Source organism: Vollenhovia emeryi, unplaced genomic scaffold (assembly GCF_000949405.1).
Source record: "Vollenhovia emeryi isolate VEMERY1.0 unplaced genomic scaffold, V.emery_V1.0 DF939193.1, whole genome shotgun sequence".
NCBI classification, from domain to species: domain Eukaryota; kingdom Metazoa; phylum Arthropoda; class Insecta; order Hymenoptera; family Formicidae; genus Vollenhovia; species Vollenhovia emeryi.
Genome location: NW_011967173.1, coordinates 459,658 through 478,216, shown reverse-complemented (window position 1 = coordinate 478,216; position 18,559 = coordinate 459,658). Strand labels below are relative to the sequence as shown.

At 42.7% G+C, this 18,559-nt stretch overlaps 1 protein-coding gene across 5 annotated transcripts in view; it reads right to left on the bottom strand.

Moving 5' to 3' along the window:
* Positions 1 to 3,917: 3,917 nt before the first annotated feature.
* Positions 3,918 to 18,559, bottom strand: part of LOC105562182 — a 16,510-nt gene continuing 1,868 nt past the window's right edge. The window contains exons 1-3 of one of the 5 annotated variants that reach the window (XM_012012806.1): positions 15,235 to 15,470; positions 4,956 to 5,124; positions 3,918 to 4,788 (exon numbers count right to left, since the gene is read on the bottom strand). In XM_012012806.1, the coding sequence (XP_011868196.1) occupies positions 4,576 to 4,788; positions 4,956 to 5,111 (369 nt within the window). In that variant the 5' untranslated portion in view covers positions 5,112 to 5,124; positions 15,235 to 15,470 and the 3' untranslated portion in view covers positions 3,918 to 4,575. Of the gene's footprint in view, positions 4,789 to 4,955; positions 5,125 to 5,729; positions 6,592 to 11,135; positions 11,560 to 12,756; positions 13,318 to 15,234; positions 15,471 to 18,559 lie in introns of those variants that run through there. The other 4 variants (XM_012012804.1, XM_012012805.1, XM_012012808.1 and 1 more) reach the window with 4 other exon arrangements.

Here is an 18,559-nt window from a genome sequence, read left to right as displayed (position 1 = left end):
TACGATTGGCGCTCGTACTTACGATCGAATCGTTCGTAATGTCGATAATGATAATAAATCAACAATAGAAAGAGTTTTCCTCTTTCTCGTTGATGTCTGGTCAATATGTGACCAGATTATATGGCCAGGAGCAACAAAAGGTAGATCCAATCTGGCCCAACGAAAGATTCAACGGGATAAGTGGTCCTTCTTGACCACGATGGTGAAGTGCATACAAATTTATTTAAAACTACTTGTATATATCTTTTTATTTGCCAAAAGTCGGGATATTCTTTTCTACATTTTCTCGCGACTGTATGCGAGATTGTAAAGAAACTGAATTAAATCTCAATCGCGCGCGAGTTCAAACCCCAAATTGTATCCCTAATCATTGCGCGCGAGTTAAAAGCAACGAAGTGGAGAAAAAGTAACGAAGTTAAGTTAGAGTTGCCAAAAAGAAGTAACTGTAACTGTAACTCCGTTACAAGTAACGAGTTATTTCCCAACCCTGGTTTTAATTCATAAAATCTCGCTCGAAGAATCCCCGCCGTCCGCCGATCCCTCGGCGCGACGCGCGCCGTTCGATTCTGCGAATAAAACTGCAGCGCGTCGCGACGATTGCGCGCGCGTCACGCCGCCGAGTGCGATGACATAAGTTCAACCGGATGAATCGAGACTTTTCATTGATAATTGTCACTTTACTCCGCTGTGCTCGTCTCGCGCGCGCGCGGCGCACGAAGGGACGGATACCTACGGGAAACGAGCTCCGCGCGCTCGCCGACGCTCGGCGGCGCAACTCGCGGCGAGCGGAGCGTACATAAACGATCCCGGAGTCCGATTGGAGGGCGGGAGAGAGAGGGAAAGAGGGAGAGAGAGAGAGAGAAAGAGAGATTGCCACGCGGCGCTTGGTCCCGCTGACGTGTGTGCGTGCGCGTATATGCGGTGCCTGGCCGCCATAACGTGGCGCGAGTATTTCGAATATTCAAACGTGCGTTCGAGGACACTATCTTTCTCCCACGCTGAGAAAAAAATGGTTGACATTATTAAATATGTTTAGCTGGTATTTCTCTAGTTTAAATAGATGTATATATGTTTTAGTTCAACATTTAGTATTAGATATAGAAACATATAGTATTTTTAATTAACATTTGTTTGGTAGCCCGTGAACACAGCGTATCGTTGAATTAAAAAATATTTTCTTGATTCAACACGTTTTTCTCCTCAGTGCACCTGGCATCCCGGCTCGATTAACGATTAAATGTAGCGGAAAGTGCCCGTCGAATCGTCACGCGCGTTGTTTCTGAGATTCTAGAATACGCTAAATTACTTGACGCCAGAGACCGCGAAATCTTTTTTTAGAAAGGAGGCGCGTGTGGTATAAACGAATTTTCTAGATTACTTGTACAGGGTGTCTACAAAGTCTGTTCCCGCCCCTTATATTTCGCAGACAGTAGGCAAGAAATCGGACAAACGTAGAAGTTACAAGAAAGATTAATATGATATTAACATGAAAAATTTACACGGTCTTGAGTTTGCAATATAGACGCGATGTAACAAACTTTTTTATCCGATCTTTTCAAGTTACGATCATTATCGTTTTTATCGTGGTTACTTACATTTTTGTGAGTACGTCACCATTTCTTCAAAATCTTAATCATCTTCTCGATGGCGCGTCTGCAAAATTAAAACGGAGGATGCAGCCTGATGCTCTGTATCGCGCGGTCACTATTTTGCGCTCTTTGCGGGTAAAAGTAGCGTTAAAAATTATTCCTTTCGCGTATTCTTAATTAAGATTATCTTTAATTAAAATTCCCCGAGCAAGAGGGACCACGACACGCAAACCCCGGTGTCGGTGCAGCGCGCCGCGCTCCGAGGAAACAAAATCCCACGCAGCATCCAGGAAGTGGTAAGGGGTGACACCGGATGCATTTCAATGAGGGGAGACGGGCGAACGGGCTCGCGTAAAACAATTCTTTCGGCGTTTTCGCAGAGAGAGAGAGAGTGAGAGAGAGAGAGGGAGGGGGGGGGGTAAGGGGAAGAGACCACCGTCTCTCATTCATTGTCCACCGCAGGAGTGCATTTCAGCGAGGTGTCTGGTTGCACAGGTCGCGCTTTGTAATCCACAATAGAAGCGAGAGGTCTACTATCTACTTCCTGCGATATTTGTTGCCAGATAACGTTGGCAGGTTCCTCGGCGAATTTGGTGAACAGAGAGATCTATGCTGTTCAAACTACTGTGCGCGTAGTGCAATCATAAGTGATCCATTGTTCGTTACGTTTCCGTGTTTCACAATTTCAGGCACGACTGTCGAAACGTTATTTAATTTATGTAGCTATCGACAAAGTGTTATTTGTATGTGTCGCGTAGATTACTGACGATTAAAAAAAGAGAAACAAACATTCTCGCCTCACGGATAGCGCGCGGGTATCGCGGTGTGTGTTTGCAAGCCAGCCAGATTATTTTCAAAGGAAGCTGCTGTTTGCTCGCAGGCGAGGCGCGCGACCGGAAGGCGCACGGCCGCATCTGCATCGCGTGTTTACCACCGAAAGAGTCACCTGTTTCATCATTTCGCTATCAAAGCCTGGGGGCTCTTACCTGAGGCCGCCGCCACCGCCGCCGCCAGCGCGTTATCTCATCGCGTGCTAGCGTCAACCGGGGACAAAAGCTGCGAGCCGAGATAAATCACTTTTATCGAGCTCAAGGTGGTGAATCGGGATCGAGGCTGAGAACGGGTGCACTGTTCCGCAGATGCCGGCTACTTTCCTCCGAGACACTTCGGTGTCTGGCGGGATGAACGTTTCGCGCCGAGCGAGCGATAAATCGGCCAGTTTACACACGTCGGATCGGATTAATAAACTATTACGAATCGGTTAAACTTGACTTCGGTCAACCTGGTGCGTACGATTTTTTTTTACGACTCGTAACAGGAAGCGTACGTAGACGTTCGAAAAGTTTCTCGCTTCGAAGACATCTGTGATCGTGATTCGCGTTCACGGAAGGCTCTTTACCGGGAAGGATTCTCAATGCTCGGTCAGAATAATGCGTGTGGTATACGCTGCGCGCGGCGATATCCTTTGTCGTCGTCGCGATTGTGCCCACTTCCGTGGGAATTCGCAGAACGGAAGTGCAATTTCTGGCTGGTACGGCCGTGATGGTGGCGGCCAGCTTCCATGGCGGAGCGGCGCGAAGAAAAAACGATCTTTAAAGAAACGATGCCAGGTGCAACGCGCTCTCTCGCGCCTTCTCACGGCATACTCTGGATTATTTCAACGAAATCGTGATACTCGTGGTATCGACTCTCGTACGGCGAACGTACCCCGATGGGAAATAAACGGGCAACAATTAAGGATGAACAAACAAAATCCATAAGGCTCTGGCGCGAAATCGCGAATACGAAGTAATAATTAAAGATGATTTGCATATTGTAGCATTTAACCCTCATCGGATGTTCACTTGAAAACTCAAATCCGACGTTAGGGTCAATTTGACGCTGCAGATACATCGAATTGAACGCTAATTGAAGTTTTATTGTATGCACTTTGATGTATTTTAATACCGTTATTAGCTTATAGTGAATAAATATTTTTAATTGCAGTCAAATGAATTTAAAAAAAAAGAGTCAAATTGACTCCGACGATGGGGGTTAATCTGTAATTAATAAGGAGATTTTGGCGAATTGCGTTCCGCGAAAGTGCGCGTTGATATTATTCAAGACAATTTTTCGCCGCGATACTAGAGATTTAATAAGTGCTACAAGATACGCCTCACTTGCGAGGCAGATGTCTCAGCTTGGCGTTGTGTAAATTAGGTCACGAATAACTTACGTACAATCAGTTGCAGCAATGCCAAGCGCGTACAACTATTCTCTTCTCTTTATTGCGCGCATTGAAATGAGGAAAAAAGGAGAGAGGGAACGGGTATAATAAAATGCTCTCAATTATTTTATTATCTCGTAGAAATATATTATGTATATATTTTGATACAAATCTCATCTTTCTAAGCTACTCAATTGTTATACGAGAAGAGAGCGCTAAAAATATCGATTGAGTATATAATAATAAGTGCTTATGTATATAATAATGTGTATTGCACATTCGTTTCACACGACTTAAATTAAATAATACATGTCGCGTTGTAAAACTAACGTAGATAAGATTAATTAGATACCAAATCATGCGCGATTCAGGTTGCTTCTATTCCGATTTCTCAATAAGTTAATTAATTAATTAATTAAAATTTAACTTTGGTTTCTCTTGAAAGCAAGCTTGGTATCGCGCCTCCTTTGACTAGAAATTTAAGAGACCGATTCAAATGAATTCAATAAACCGCCAATTTATAAACGCCAATTTATAAATTGCCATTTTAAACATAATTGAATACATCTGCTAATAAGACTTTGCGCTTACTACTCTCTCTCTCTCTCTCTCTCTCTGCTCGTATAAAAAGTCGTCCTAATCTTCGAAAAGAACTCATAAATAGTTTCCTTCTTCGTGAAAAATGATTTACATATACAAAGATTTACGTAGTCTTTGTCATGCTCGAAAAAATTATAATATCATTAAATATTGCTATTATCTATCTACTAATAAATAGTATCACAATATGTTTCTCTTGCCGCTTTGATCGTTTGACCCATCGATCTGCCTGCTGTCTTTCGCCTCCTCCGTGCCATTTTCATGGGAATTTATTCTCCCGTTTGTCTCGTTGGATTCGGAAATTTCATTTCCGTGCTCGTCGAGTCTGACCCATTCGTAACGGCCAGGCAGTGGCCTTCCGTGCACGAAATCAAAGTTCCACTTCTTCATTTTCTACGCATCAATAAGCATTTCAATTTTAAACCACTTCAACCGGTGTCTAATACTCTGCAATATTTCGCATAGAAGTACTTTATCGAGATATTATTGCGCAATTGTGACGTAAAGTTTAACACTCGTTCAAGTTCGACACGTTAAATGACGAAACGTCTGCTTCCCACCTGTTCCTGTTGTATTCGCATCTCCTCCTTAAAACGATTGTCAACGTCCTCGCGTTCCTGTTGCGCGTTCCCGTCGTTGTCATCTTCGTCGTGAAAAAGTCTCCTTCGCACCTTCTGAAGTCGGGCGTTGTATAGGTTATCAGTCTCTCCTTCCATCGCTAAGTGGCGTCTTGTGTCAGAAAAATTAGGTTTTTCAATTTCTTACATTTTGTTTTTGTATTTATTCATATTTACGCACTTATATTTACACGTTGTGCTACTGAAAAATTCAGGTTACTTTTACCAATTCTCTAATTACTTTCAAGGAAGTTCTCGATTTATTCGAAAGTAATTTTGTTTCTTAGATACAGATAGTTCTTACGAGTCACGATTTTTCTATTCATAGATTAGCGGAATTACTTCAATTGATTTTAAAAATTACGTACATTTAAAAAATCTATAACCATTTTAGTAGTTTTACAAAGACGTATCACTTATTTCAACGAAACAGTTAGATTGCTTGGACACGTGCTATTACCGACAAAGATTGTTACGGTTAGAAACATGCGCAAAAGTATATATATATATGTATATATTTGTAAATAAGGATAGAATGTTGCGAATTAAAATACTGAAAAAGACCCTAACGTTATATTTCAACGTGTTTCGACGAGCAACGCATTTCCGTCGACTTCGTCGATAGTTTCAAGGAAATTCTGTCGTACACAATACAACTCGCGCCACGAATTGGAGATAAATTAAATGATACTCTTTCACGGAAAGCTGTTGAATTACCAGGAAAGTTCTTCGCAGCATAACAGTACTCGGTATTAATCGTCTAGTCGATACGCGGCAAGTCACGGGTATGACACTTCACGTTTTGTAAACAAGATGATAATGCATCGAGAGCCGAGGCTTAACCGCGCGACGGAGAGGAAGAGAGAGGAGAGACCCACGGTATTGTCGTACCAATGTGCCGTTGAACGGATGTATCGGAATGCATTACATTTCCGGCACACACGATTGCGAACACGTATTGAATAGTACTTATTATTGACGCTCGCACACCCTTGGAAGTTCCTCGATATCGCTGCTTGAGCTCTAAATATTTTGCATCGCGAAACGAGTGTTTTAAAACTGCGGGACTCAACGCGCGTGTTAATGTTTTGCGCACAATTGAACAGCGTAATCTCGAGGCATTTTGAACCTCGTATTGAAAACTGAATGCATCTGTAAAAAAATGGAGTTGTGCATTCAGCTTATCATAAACTTGCAGCGCGTATGACAAATGAAATTTGCAAGTTAAGCTGGACGCGCAATTTTATCTTTTTACAGGGCGCGTTTAAATAATTTCTTCGTTTATTACTCGCGCAATAATCAAAAAGCCCGTATATACGAACATACTCCACATGATACACCGAAGAAATGCGCGCCAATATTCCAGTTTACGTTTGCATCGCGTTGGAGATAATCCCGGGGAGTCCGCTTCAAACGGGCACGCGTTCTTAGTAATCGTCGTTAAGACGTCTCTTTACGGCCGGTAAGAACTGAATATGTATAGACTCTCGAAGCTGTACACCGAAAACCGGAGATAAGACTTCTCTTTATGCCCGCACGCTCTTAAGCCTAATCTACAATGTGCTCTTTGCGTCTAGAAATATTATATTTTGCAGTCAATATACATTTAAACAATTTGTGCAAGTTAATAAATTGTACATTATATTATACATCGTTGATCAATTTCCCAAGCATTTTGATTTGCTTACATAAAATAGAATGTTTCTAGACGCAAGGCGCACATTGTAGAGCAGACTTTAACAATCGCGAGTGGAACATTTAAAAGATTGGTGCAAGTTAATAAATTGTACATTATACATCGTTGATCAATTTTCCAAGCGTTTTGATCCGCTTATATAAAATACTGATCGGCTTACATAAAATAGAATGTTTCTAGACGCAAGGAGCACATTGTAGGGCAGGCTTTAACGATCGCGAGTGGAACGCCGCGCTTTTTTACGCGCGGTGTTCGTTAACGCAAACTGGTTTGATTCGCCGTCGTTCGCCGAGGGCACTAACGAATGAATTCCACGTTACTCGCGTAATTACTATGATGCACGGTGGAGCAGGTGATACAGCCGAGTGCGTTAACTCCGCGAGTTTACACGCAGACGCGCGTCAGGATGACACAGTGCGGCGCATCTCCCCCGGGCCGGGTTAACGCACTCGGGTGTACGTGCTTTCCCTCGCCGGCACATTTCGTACGCGTATCGGCAAGATAAATGGACCGCTGGCGCGGTCTCCGCGGGCACGAGGTGCGAGATGACTCGCGAGAGAGCCGAAAGAGAGAGAGAAAGATGTGGAGAAAAACGAGCGCGCATTGTTGAAATCACTCGAGTGGCGTCATGCGGGGCCAGCGATCGTCTGATTCGGCATAATACATCGTCGCGCCGTATTAACTCGAAAATCGCAATCGTCCGAGGACGGTATAATTTTTTTTCTCTCCTTGATTTTCTGCGGAACCGCCGCGTGCGTTTTTTGCGACGATCCAATTATTGCCGGATTTATCGCCGGCATAAATTGCGCGCGCCGTTTATTTGGTCGTCCAGAGCTGACAACGGCGATTTATCTGGAGCACCGCTGGGTACCGCGACTCTCGTCTCGTTTGAAACGACACCTCGCGCGGGTCTTTGACGAAGCGTGAAATTACTCGTCCGATTTGACACGTGCAGCCCGTCCCGAATCCGAGGGAACGCGGGAAAACCGCTGTTACGTTTCGACAAGATTGTACAGTACGACCGACTCTTCTTGGATCTTGCATTCTGAAGAGGACCCGTCCCCTCTCGCACATTCCGCCTGTACGCTTGTAGCCTATCAAACAGGTAGTGCAGGTTTATAGCGAAGGTACACGCCTCTCCCTGACCCACTTCTTTCCAATTTTACCAATGTAGATGAACCTTAATCTCGGTGTTCATTTTCTCTCTCTCTCTCTCTCTCTCTCTCTCTCTCTCTCTCTCTCTCTCTCTCTCTCTCCCTCTCTCTCGTTTCAAGAATTAGAAAAAATAAGTTCAAAATTACAATCGATCTGCCTCGATGAAAAGCAGACACCTGTCGCTCGATTTCGTTTCACACAAATATTGAATTGCACGCTCGATTTCGCCACATTCTCGATTGGCCACGTGAGAATTCATCGCCACGAGAGACACGCAAAGTGTGCTGTTTCGTTCAATTGCGCACGGCTGACGCTCGACCGCTACGAGTTATGGACTCGAGGAGTTTGTGGGTGACGAGAAAGTAAAATATTCCGCGCACGATAGACACAACAGCGATTAACATTTCCGGTGTAACTTTATTGCGGCTCGCAAATTCTACACTTCCCACATTTTCACTCCTGCACTGAGAAAAATGTTGATCTAACAAGGGACCGTTTCAAAGTGTCGTCCTCCGATTTGGATGAGCTTTGAATATGTTGTTTTCCAGCTAAAACTAAGAGATACGTATTTTTTTATACGTGCCCTAACGTGCTTTTAGGGGGTGAAACATCCCTGTGAAAAAAATCGGTTTTTCTCTTTCGATGCGAATATCTCCGAAACTATAAGAGATAGAAGGTTATCTTTTTTTTAAATTAAATGGTTTCAAAAGTACTACAAAACGGCGAAAGAAAAAATTTTAATTTTTTAAAATTTTGCAACATACCCCCCCCCCCCCCACACAAATTTTTAAAACTTTTAAAACTTTGTTGCCACCAAACAAAAGGTTATTTTTTTACGAATTCAAACATATATGATAAAGTTTCGTTTCGTAAAACCATTATCGAGAAATAATTAAAATCGCCTCTGTATATGCGCTATTTGGCCGTCCATGCGACCGAGTCTTCACGCAACACGTTTTTCTTGTAATATGAGATAACAAATACACTTGAGGGATATTCTAACTATATATAATCATAATGGAAATTTTTATTGCGCACCGCTGGACCACGTATAATATTTCAATATTAGATAAGTCAGATAGGTATGTAAATGTCTACCCATTGTTTTCATAGAATAGAATCTAATTTCTATGCGAAATGTCGCACGTTCAGGAAACAGGAAACCGAGACGGTCAATGGCAATTAATTACAGGCGTCACTAGGTGAATCATTTAATCGATTATTTTTACCAAATGACCGTCTCGCCGCGCACAGTGGGGCGAACGCCTCATTTCTCGATCATTTGCTTATAACTTCTACAGTTTTCAACGGAATAATTTCAAATTTGACTTAAAATAATGTACGATTTGTGTATTTTCAGTGTATAAAATCAAAATCATTTAATTGACATTTATTGTTTAATTGATAAAGCACATAGGTAAATAATCATTCTAAAACTGTATGAAATGTATAAAATGAATCAATAATATAAAAATAAGTAATGAATAATATATATTTTAAATAAAAACAAAAAATAAACAAAATTTTATTGTCGCCAGTAAATAATTAATTAATGAATTTTTGTACGACCTAAGTGGCAGGTGCTTCATTTCATATAAACTACATTTTGACCATACGGTTTGTGGTCCTTTTCAAGCGATACAATCGGCGTTCACTGCGGTATACAAATAAACGCGTGTACTAGCTACGCTTACACTTGGCGCGAGACACTACCGTGTCTCGTGATAAACGTAGACAATGAATGGCTAAACAATAGTTATATACAATATGATAAAGAGTGAGTCTTACGAGTGTATGCAGAAGTTACATGTTTATTGTGCAGTGAATGACTCTGAACTGAGTTAAGAATATTGTATAGGCGCGTCGGTTTCCTCGATTGTGCGTCATTTCGCACAGAAATTAGATTCTGTGGTTAGACATTTACATACCTATCTGACTTATCTGATATTGAAATATTATAAGTGGTCCAGCGGTGCGCAATAAAAATTTCCATTATGATTATATATAGTTAGAATATCCCCCAAGTGTATTTGTTATCTCTTATTACAGGAACAACGTGTTGCGTGAAGACTCGGTCGCATGGACGGCCAAATAGCGCATATACAGAGGCGATTTTAATTATTTCTCGATAATGGTTTTACGAAACGAAACTTTATCATATATGTTTGAATTCGTAAAAAAATAACCTTTTGTTTGGTGGCAACAAAGTTTTAAAAGTTTTAAAAACTTGTGTGGGGGGGGGGGTATGTTGCAAAATTTAAAAAAATAAAATTTTTTCTTTCGCCATTTTGTAGTACTTTTGAAACCATTTAATTAAAAAAAAAAGAGAACTTTCTATCTCTTATAGTTTCGGAGATATTCGCATCGAAAGAGAAAAACCGATTTTTTTCACAGGGGTGTTTCACCCCCTAAAAGCGCGTTAGGGCACGTATAAAAAAATACGTGTCTTTTAGTTTTAGCTGGAAAATAACATATTCAAAGCTCATCCAAATCGGAAGACGACACTTTGAAACGGTCCCTTGTAAGTATAACAATCTAACTATATTAAAACTACACACTTATGTGTATTGCAAAACGGATATTCCGTTTCAGACGTGTAGTATTAACAGAGCAGTTATTCAATACACGTGAATAAAGTGTGTTATGTGTTAGAATATTTCTACACACATTGAACACACATCAAGCACACCTAATTTTTGCAGTGTATATCTTTAAGATTAAATAGATATGTTTTTAAATTAAGTAGCTTTTTGAATTAACGAATATTTCTTTGACAGCCCGTGACCGCCGCATAGAGCTGAATCAATTAAGAGATGTATTTTTTATTCAACACTTTTTTTCGGTGTATTCTTCGCGCTTGTCACGCTAATCTACAGTGACAATCTTGGCCGGCCGAGTTACCTCAGACGTAGATTTCGAAGTTATGTCGACATCAGATCGGTCGAAGGCAGGAAAGGAAGGTATGCGGAATGGAAGAAACGAAGGAGACATTCTCGTGGGTCTGGACAGCTCAGTTGAAAGAGCATTCGTCCGGCGAGCGGAAGGTCCCAGAATCGAATCCTAGTCTAATCCTAGCCCGTTATTTTTCTCGCAGAAAATTAACAAGTGACGCGTCTTAGGTCGGTATTCATAGTCGATTCTTATTTCAAAATCATCTTAAGTGTTGTCTTAAGAGGCTAATACGGCTCTGTGATTGGTTAAAGACACATTAAGAGTATACTTAAGATGATCTTAAATATAAGAACGGACTAAATACCGGCCTTAGTGCCTACCTCCCCGAAGATACACTCCTATTTGTTATGGCGGCCACGACGTCGAGTTCGGTCTGATCTGTTTTCACATTTGTCCACTCACTCGGTCGGGGCGCTCGTCCGACCTCTCGCGGATGTGTCTGCCGAGGCGGTGATAAGATATCGGCTTAATTACGGTATCTGGTGTTAATTACGCGGGCGAGCGCACTCGATTGAGATCGTTTTTGTTGCACTCCGCAATTGCACGCGCCCGTTTATCTCGCCTTCGCACGTGCGACACTCGTCTCTTGGTTTAAGCCTCAACCGACAAATTCACCAGTACGTGCAGTTACACCGGATCGATAAGCACGTTGAGGGTGTGCGTCCCGTTGGGGTGGTTTCATGCGCGCGCACACGCACCCTACGGCGGGGTTCGTTCGCACGGGGTTCTCGATACGCTGCTATCGATAACACGGCGCGATCTCGATTTGCCCGAGCCAGCTGGAAGACTCGATCCTCGAGCGATCGATTTTCTCAAATAATATAATTACGATATCGATACCCTCTCAGAAAGGATATCTGATAAGAAGACAAAAATATTCTTGACATACTTATTTAACCGTGTCGCAACCTCGTGTAATAAAAAGTAAAAAAAACATTAAGATTAAATGATTTCTCTTCTTTCAAATTAAATAAGATTGACTTACTATGTTGAAATCAGGGATGCCATACGAAACAAACTTTTATAAGTGCGAGGGAAATTTGCTTCGCGTAGGAAACAAATTTCCGGAACGGAGCTGTATTCAAACCGAAGCGAAACAGAACTTGAATGAAAAACACTATCAGTATGTGTCACTATTGAGCATGTAGTGCAGTCACCACTGATAATGCTACGAATGTCATTAGAACTATCGCTCTTCTGCAATGAAAGTTTTTTTGAAATGTTACCATGCATTTTACTAGTAATTATGTAATACTTACAATTAGTCAACATTTTACTAGTAGAATGTATGGTAAAATTTCAAAAACTCATAAAATTCTTCAAAATGCCACGTTGTCTTACATGACTTTGGGGGTAAATTTTAAGAGAAAATTCTCTCCGCGTGGGAAAAGAAATTCGCGATTGTGACGATGAAGATAATGAGGATGATCCTGATTCCAGCTGTAATGAGATCCGAGATATCAAATGCTTCGAGATATAAATCATCTTTTATTCAGTCTTATTGCAGTGGAATCGATTACGAGATGTGACAGTCCCGATTTTGCTGCACGTAATACAACACCTTCGCCGAGAAAGGAACAAATCGATTCGCGTGCTCTTACAGCATTTTCTCCTTGTTGGAATTCGTAAAGAATGCAGTGTCGAATATGCACCTTATCTATTGCCATTTTTATTTTACTAAACTGAATAATTTGTATGGTTATGTTGAGCCTTTCGCCATACTAAATATAATTTTTAATAGCTATATGTCAACGCTACGTAACCTTAACGGAGCGGAAAATTAGATTATTTGCAACTTATTTTCTTAGTCGCTTAAAAAAAAGGTTTGGATTATTCATTTGTACACCTAATATAATAATCATTCTTAAATGATTTTAATGGAAATACTTCCGTGAGAAATAACAGCAACTCGCAGCTTTCGTGGACTCGAAATTAACTCACCTCATAACTATGGATATCAAGATATTTGGAGATGCAAATGACACTCCCTTGCGAAGTTTTTAGAAACTTGAGGGAAGCGCGCGTTGACGTGTCGAACCGCGGACGGAGCAACTCTCTCTCCGTTGTTGCGGCCGAGAGACTTGGCATGCAACTGGTCTCAAGGTAGCGACTTGCCGAGATGCAGTCTGCAGCTGAGCTAGACTAGCCTAGATCCGCTGAGGTTGTACTCCCTCAGTAACCGCGAGCGACAGTGCAGAGCGGAACGCATGCGCGAAAGAACCCGTTAGCCGTTTTATTACCCGGTTATTCATCCTGCAAAGCGAATTTACGGTACTGGCCAAAGTTATATCACCTTTGGATTTTTTTCAGCGTAACTAGTTTTAAAGCGCACGAATGAAAGATTCGAAAATCATTATGTACTTTGCCAAATTTTATTACCCTTCATGTACAAGTTGCACCTGTTCATCAGGTGTCTACTGTAAAATTTTGAGCACATTCGATGACGAAAGTTATACTTAGAAAACCTAGAGGTGATATACTGATATCATTACGACCGCTACTGCATATCGGCCGATACCGATGGGCGTCTTCGTAAAGCGTTTGTCTTGGCGACAAACAACGATACTTATTCGCTGAAGAAATGACTCTTGGACGTTCCCTGAACCTCGTTGCGTTCGAAGTTGAGAGCCAAGGGAGGGGGAGAACGATTAGCAAGAAGGTCGCATTGGAGCAGTGAGCTCTGTATACCATATACTGGAGTGAGTGGTCCCATTGTTTCCTATTGTTCTCGATGTCGCCGAGAAAGAGAGAGAGGAGGTGTTGTTGGGTGAATCTCTGTCTCTTTCTCTACTACCCGATTGGTCGACGATTTTCCATCTCACGATTTCTATCTCGCTCATATAAGGCGAGATATAGAAAATCGTCGACCAATCGAATAGTAGAGAACGAGACAGAGTTTTACCCAACAGCACTTTTCTCTCGGTGACATCGAGAACAATAGAAGCACTCACTCCAGTATGTTATAGAGCTCACCGCGTTGGTGTTACCTTCGAGAAGCTCGTTGATGGCATCACCCCGGGGCGCGTATTTTCGCTCCGGACTTCTTTCGTGGAACCGTCCGGGCGGGATGGAGCTTAATTAACGATGCGCGCCCGATAATGCGCGCGATGCCATAACGATAGCGCCTTAATTAACTGCGCAGCGCCGTTATCGGCGCTCGGGGCCCAAGGTCGCAGTTTTCCGAGGAACGGACGGATCGCGTTTGCGATCGGGGAAGAGTAACGTAATAGTCGCTCGTTACATCGTCTCGTAGAATCCGATAGGATAACACGTTGATTGAGCGCAACATGAAGATTAGATAAGACGCGTAATTGAAAGAAATTCGCGTTGCTCCGTGACAGCTGACTTTTCAATCAAAACAAAATGAGAAATTGTCAAGCAGATGTACTGCGCACACGTACACCAGGCATCACCGATGTCTTCCCACACGAATTCAGACGCGTGTAGAACACATACATTTTCCATGTATGTACACGCAAAATGCATAAATGTGTTGATATGTGCACAAACTCAGGTGGAAAGACATCGGTGATTCCTAGTGTACATACATCGGCGTATTAAATTAACCGGGAGTATTGCGAAGTTCGCGAGATATTTTAGTTTTACCGTTTATACGATAAACTGAAAATCGTGAGGTTATCCGCGATCAACACAATATTGTGCTCTTTTTAGCTAAACTGACTGCACTAGTTCAGAGTTTATCTTCCTTCCTCTATATTGCAAAGAGACTGAACTAGTGCAGCCGGTTCAACTAGAAAATAATATAAATTTTTTCTTTGAAAACAGATTCTCGGGTTTTTTCAAAAGGTTATTGATATATATATATTACAGTTACTTATCTACGTATCCCCGATGCGATTCAACGAAACGTTTCGTTTACGGTGTCAGAAGAGATACTTTCTGTATACGATGGAATATTTGTTTTCTGATAGCACAACGGGACGTGCGAGGATAAAGAATTCTTACACGCGTGTGCGATCAGCAGGAACTCTAGAAAAAAAAAGGCAACAGTTGGGCGAGCGGTGTCTAGAGAGACGTGGGCTTCGAAAGCGTTCTCCCTCCTTGGGCACGGCACTTCCTACGACCTCTTTAACGGCTCGCAAGCAACCGCCGTTTCGTACCGTTTCGAAGGCGGTGTTCCGCATCGTGATTGCCGCGTCGAGGAAACACGAGCAACTAAATCGCGCATAAGTTTTTCTCCCGAGTGAGCCCGCACCTGAGAGCGCCGGTGCGTTTTTCGTCGCGATACCTTTCCCCGATTGTTTCGACTCGCTCCTTGACTCCGTCCTCGACCCGTCAACGAGAGTTTCTCCGATCGAGCGAGCCGCGATCGTTCCGAGGGCGTGACGCGATTGTCTCGTTCTTTTTTTGTTGGGGTAAGAATTTACGGTTTCGCAAAAATGTTCGCTGTGAAATTACCGATAATCGCTGCTCGTCCGCCGGCTCGCGGCCTTTTCTCTCCATCGACGTGGCCACGATTATTCGCACGACCTCAGCTGCTACCGATGGTTCGCGACGTGGTGTAAAGATGCAAGGTGAAGCAATCTGGTGGATGCGCGGTGTCAACCAATCCAGAGGTGGCCCAAACTATCCAATTGACCAATCAGAAATTTGCCCCAACCTTCAAACTGCAAATCGTTGCGGTTGAATGCAGGAAGAGCCAATGAACAATTTGCCCTAAAAATTGGTTACATGCGCAATGTTTCACCTTGTATCTTTACACTATTGTTCGCGACGTTAGACTTTCTCTCTTTCTTGATGCGTTTGAGAGAGAAAGAGTGTGTGTATGTGTGTGTGTCACATGTGAAAAATTACGTAACCCCGCTAGAGTCGAGTAAAAAGTACGAAGAAGTCAGTCCACATCAATCGACGCGCGATCGAAACACTGTTAGTTGTCTGACTTGACCCGACGACCAGTTTTAACAGACTGCGCGATATACGTTGACGTACGTCTGTTGTATGACGATGCGCTTATTGTTTCTCTTTTCCTCGCGACACTTTCGAGCCATGATAACCTTACAAACTCGCTTTCGATTGCGCAAATGGAATGCACGCGACGATCGATAACAGTGTGAGGTAATAATGATAATATTTACTATCGCCGCAGCATCGCTATTGCGAACCCAATTGTGGCATAAATGTTGCACAAGTGACGTGTGCGACAAATCGACACGCTATGTCCGATAGATTATTCTATTCATATTCGAAAAAGATTTACAGCAGTGCCAGTCGAATAATCCACGAACATAAGATAAATATATAAGAATGACCTATGGAAAATATTTCAAATATTCTTCAAGAATATTCTTAAAATATTCATTGGAGTGTCTTCTGCTATCTGGATTTAAAATAGAATCTTACTTTACACACAAAACTTTACACACGCGCGAGATTAGAACGAGAATGTCCTCTTCCCAAGATTTTCCTTAAAGCAAGTTAAAGTATAATAACAGATACGATCGGGACGCGCAAAAAAGATCAACTGGTAAAAAGAATCATTAACGTGGGCGCAAGATTCGAAAAATCCGACTTGCGCAGCCGCGCGTATAATGCGGTTCCTTCGTTCTGCGCCCCGACACCTGTGTGAAAGAAGATTCCCCCGAGTAAATTCGCTCACCCCTGCCCGCCGAGGAGTCGTATGAAAAAAGTGGAGAGGGTTCGAGTGGTGTGCCTATGCCCAGTAATTATTCCGCTTGAGTTACCGGGCAAACGGACGGGCCCTTAGCGCCCCGGAGAAACTTCTGCCGGACGGTCCCCTCGTGACGAAGAAGTCATTTGCATCTTTTACCACGAGAAAAGATTTCCAGATGCCATTTGAGATAGAGCTAAGCTAGCGTGGCGGAACTTTGCGTGATCCGAAACGCCGCATGGCAACTATTTATTTGTTTCGCGAGCTAAATGGGAATTTTTGTGCATTATCTCTCCACAATGCACATTGTGTGCATCGCTAGACAAACCAGACGATGCTAGAACGAATTGGAACGCATTTCTCTCTCACATCTTTCTATTAGGACCTGCGTCCACGATGCTAGAGAACTTGATTCAAGTTCTAGTTTCGAGAAATGTGTAGGAATGTCAACTTTTGCAGAATAGCTGCAGATTGATTGGCTACACACTTCTCGAAACTGGAACTTGGAACCAAGTTCCTAGCATCGCGGACACGGGCCTTTAGAAATCAATAATTGCTGTGTCGTCGTAGTTTCAAGTTTTGTTTGTTTTCTTTAATGCCGCAAGACTTATTGACTATGACTTATTTAGCTTAGTGTCGTGTATGAGACTAGCATAAGTATTTCCAGCTTGCTATATGCGCAATGAATATTAAAGTTCGAACAGTACACCGTGACTGAAACTAATACACCCGTTGATGAACCTCTTTGCAACTGTTTTTTTTTCATATCGATACAAAATTGACAATCTCATGTTGAAAGAAATGTGTGTTTCATCAGTGAATTTGATCTCGCTTTTCGTGTACGAGAAAAGATTTTGTTTGCGAATAAAACGAAGCGTGCGTAATATTAATTAAAGTTGATAAAGCTAATAATGTTATCAAAGACCATTTTACTTTGCGTGCGTTCTTGACTGCGTTTCTTATCGCTTATCGGGTCGTAAAAATTGCGGGCTCCCGACACTCGAGTATCGACTCGTTATTAACTTGTCGCTAATGCGTTTCCGATTTGCTCGATAGCACGCGACCGTATTCGTCTCGCATTCTATCCGATAGTGTCGATATCAAATCATCCCTTCGCCTGTCGAACGGGATGTTCAGCCTCGAATGTGTATTTTCTGAAATTCGTCAAGATCTTCAAACCTGTTGAATTCTCGTCCGATTTCTAATCGCGCTCTTTTCGGAGCACGCATCCGGAGCCTTCGCAATTTGCATCCACAATCACGCCTCGATTTCGATGTCGGGGGAGTCAGCTGTGCCTTCCTCCTTTGGCAGGCAACGAACCCCGAGCGATTCTTATGAATGGAATGCATATTCATTCAATTTCTGCGCGGTAGCGATGGTGCACGTGTTGCCTTCCACGGATCCGACATATGCTAAAATCTCTTTCGCGCCAACTGTCGCTTCCTGCATGAATCCACGGACCTTGAAATGTATTCTTTTCGCGAGGAGAAATCACCCCGGTCACGCTCCGTTCGACGAGGAAGAGACTCGCGCGAGAAAGGGGACAGGTTGCTACTGGGTGTAGGAAGTGAGTCAAACGTCTGGTACCTCTCTGGAAAATCGTTGCGGATTGTAAGGTGTTGAAGATTGTGCCAGCGATGATTCTTGTACATTTCAAGAAATTTGCCGAGATATTGAATATTTCCTTCTAGGAACAAATACGATAAAATGCAAACGGATAATATCTTTTGCCTATTGGAAACGTGTAAAAGTGTGCGACGACACGGGTCTGACCCCCGAAGAAAGACCTCGTGGAGTCATATGGTGCCTTTGACCGAAGGGTGCATGCGTTTAACTCTAAGAAACTGTTCAGATTTAAAGTTAGCCAGCGGCGTCACCCCTCCCTGCTTTATGCTGTGTAGCTGTGGTTTAAATCGGTATAAGTAAAGTAACCCTCCCCCCCTCCCCTGATCCAGCGGGAATATTTCCTGTCGGATGTTTCCGTCCGACAGCCGCGACGTTTCCAGGAGCGGAAAGCCGCGCGAGAAAAGCCGAAGTGCCGCGGCCTCATGTGCGTTCAATCTGTCTCCGCCGCAAGCTGCAGCCGTTCATAAGTGTGCGAGGAGAGGTCGAGGG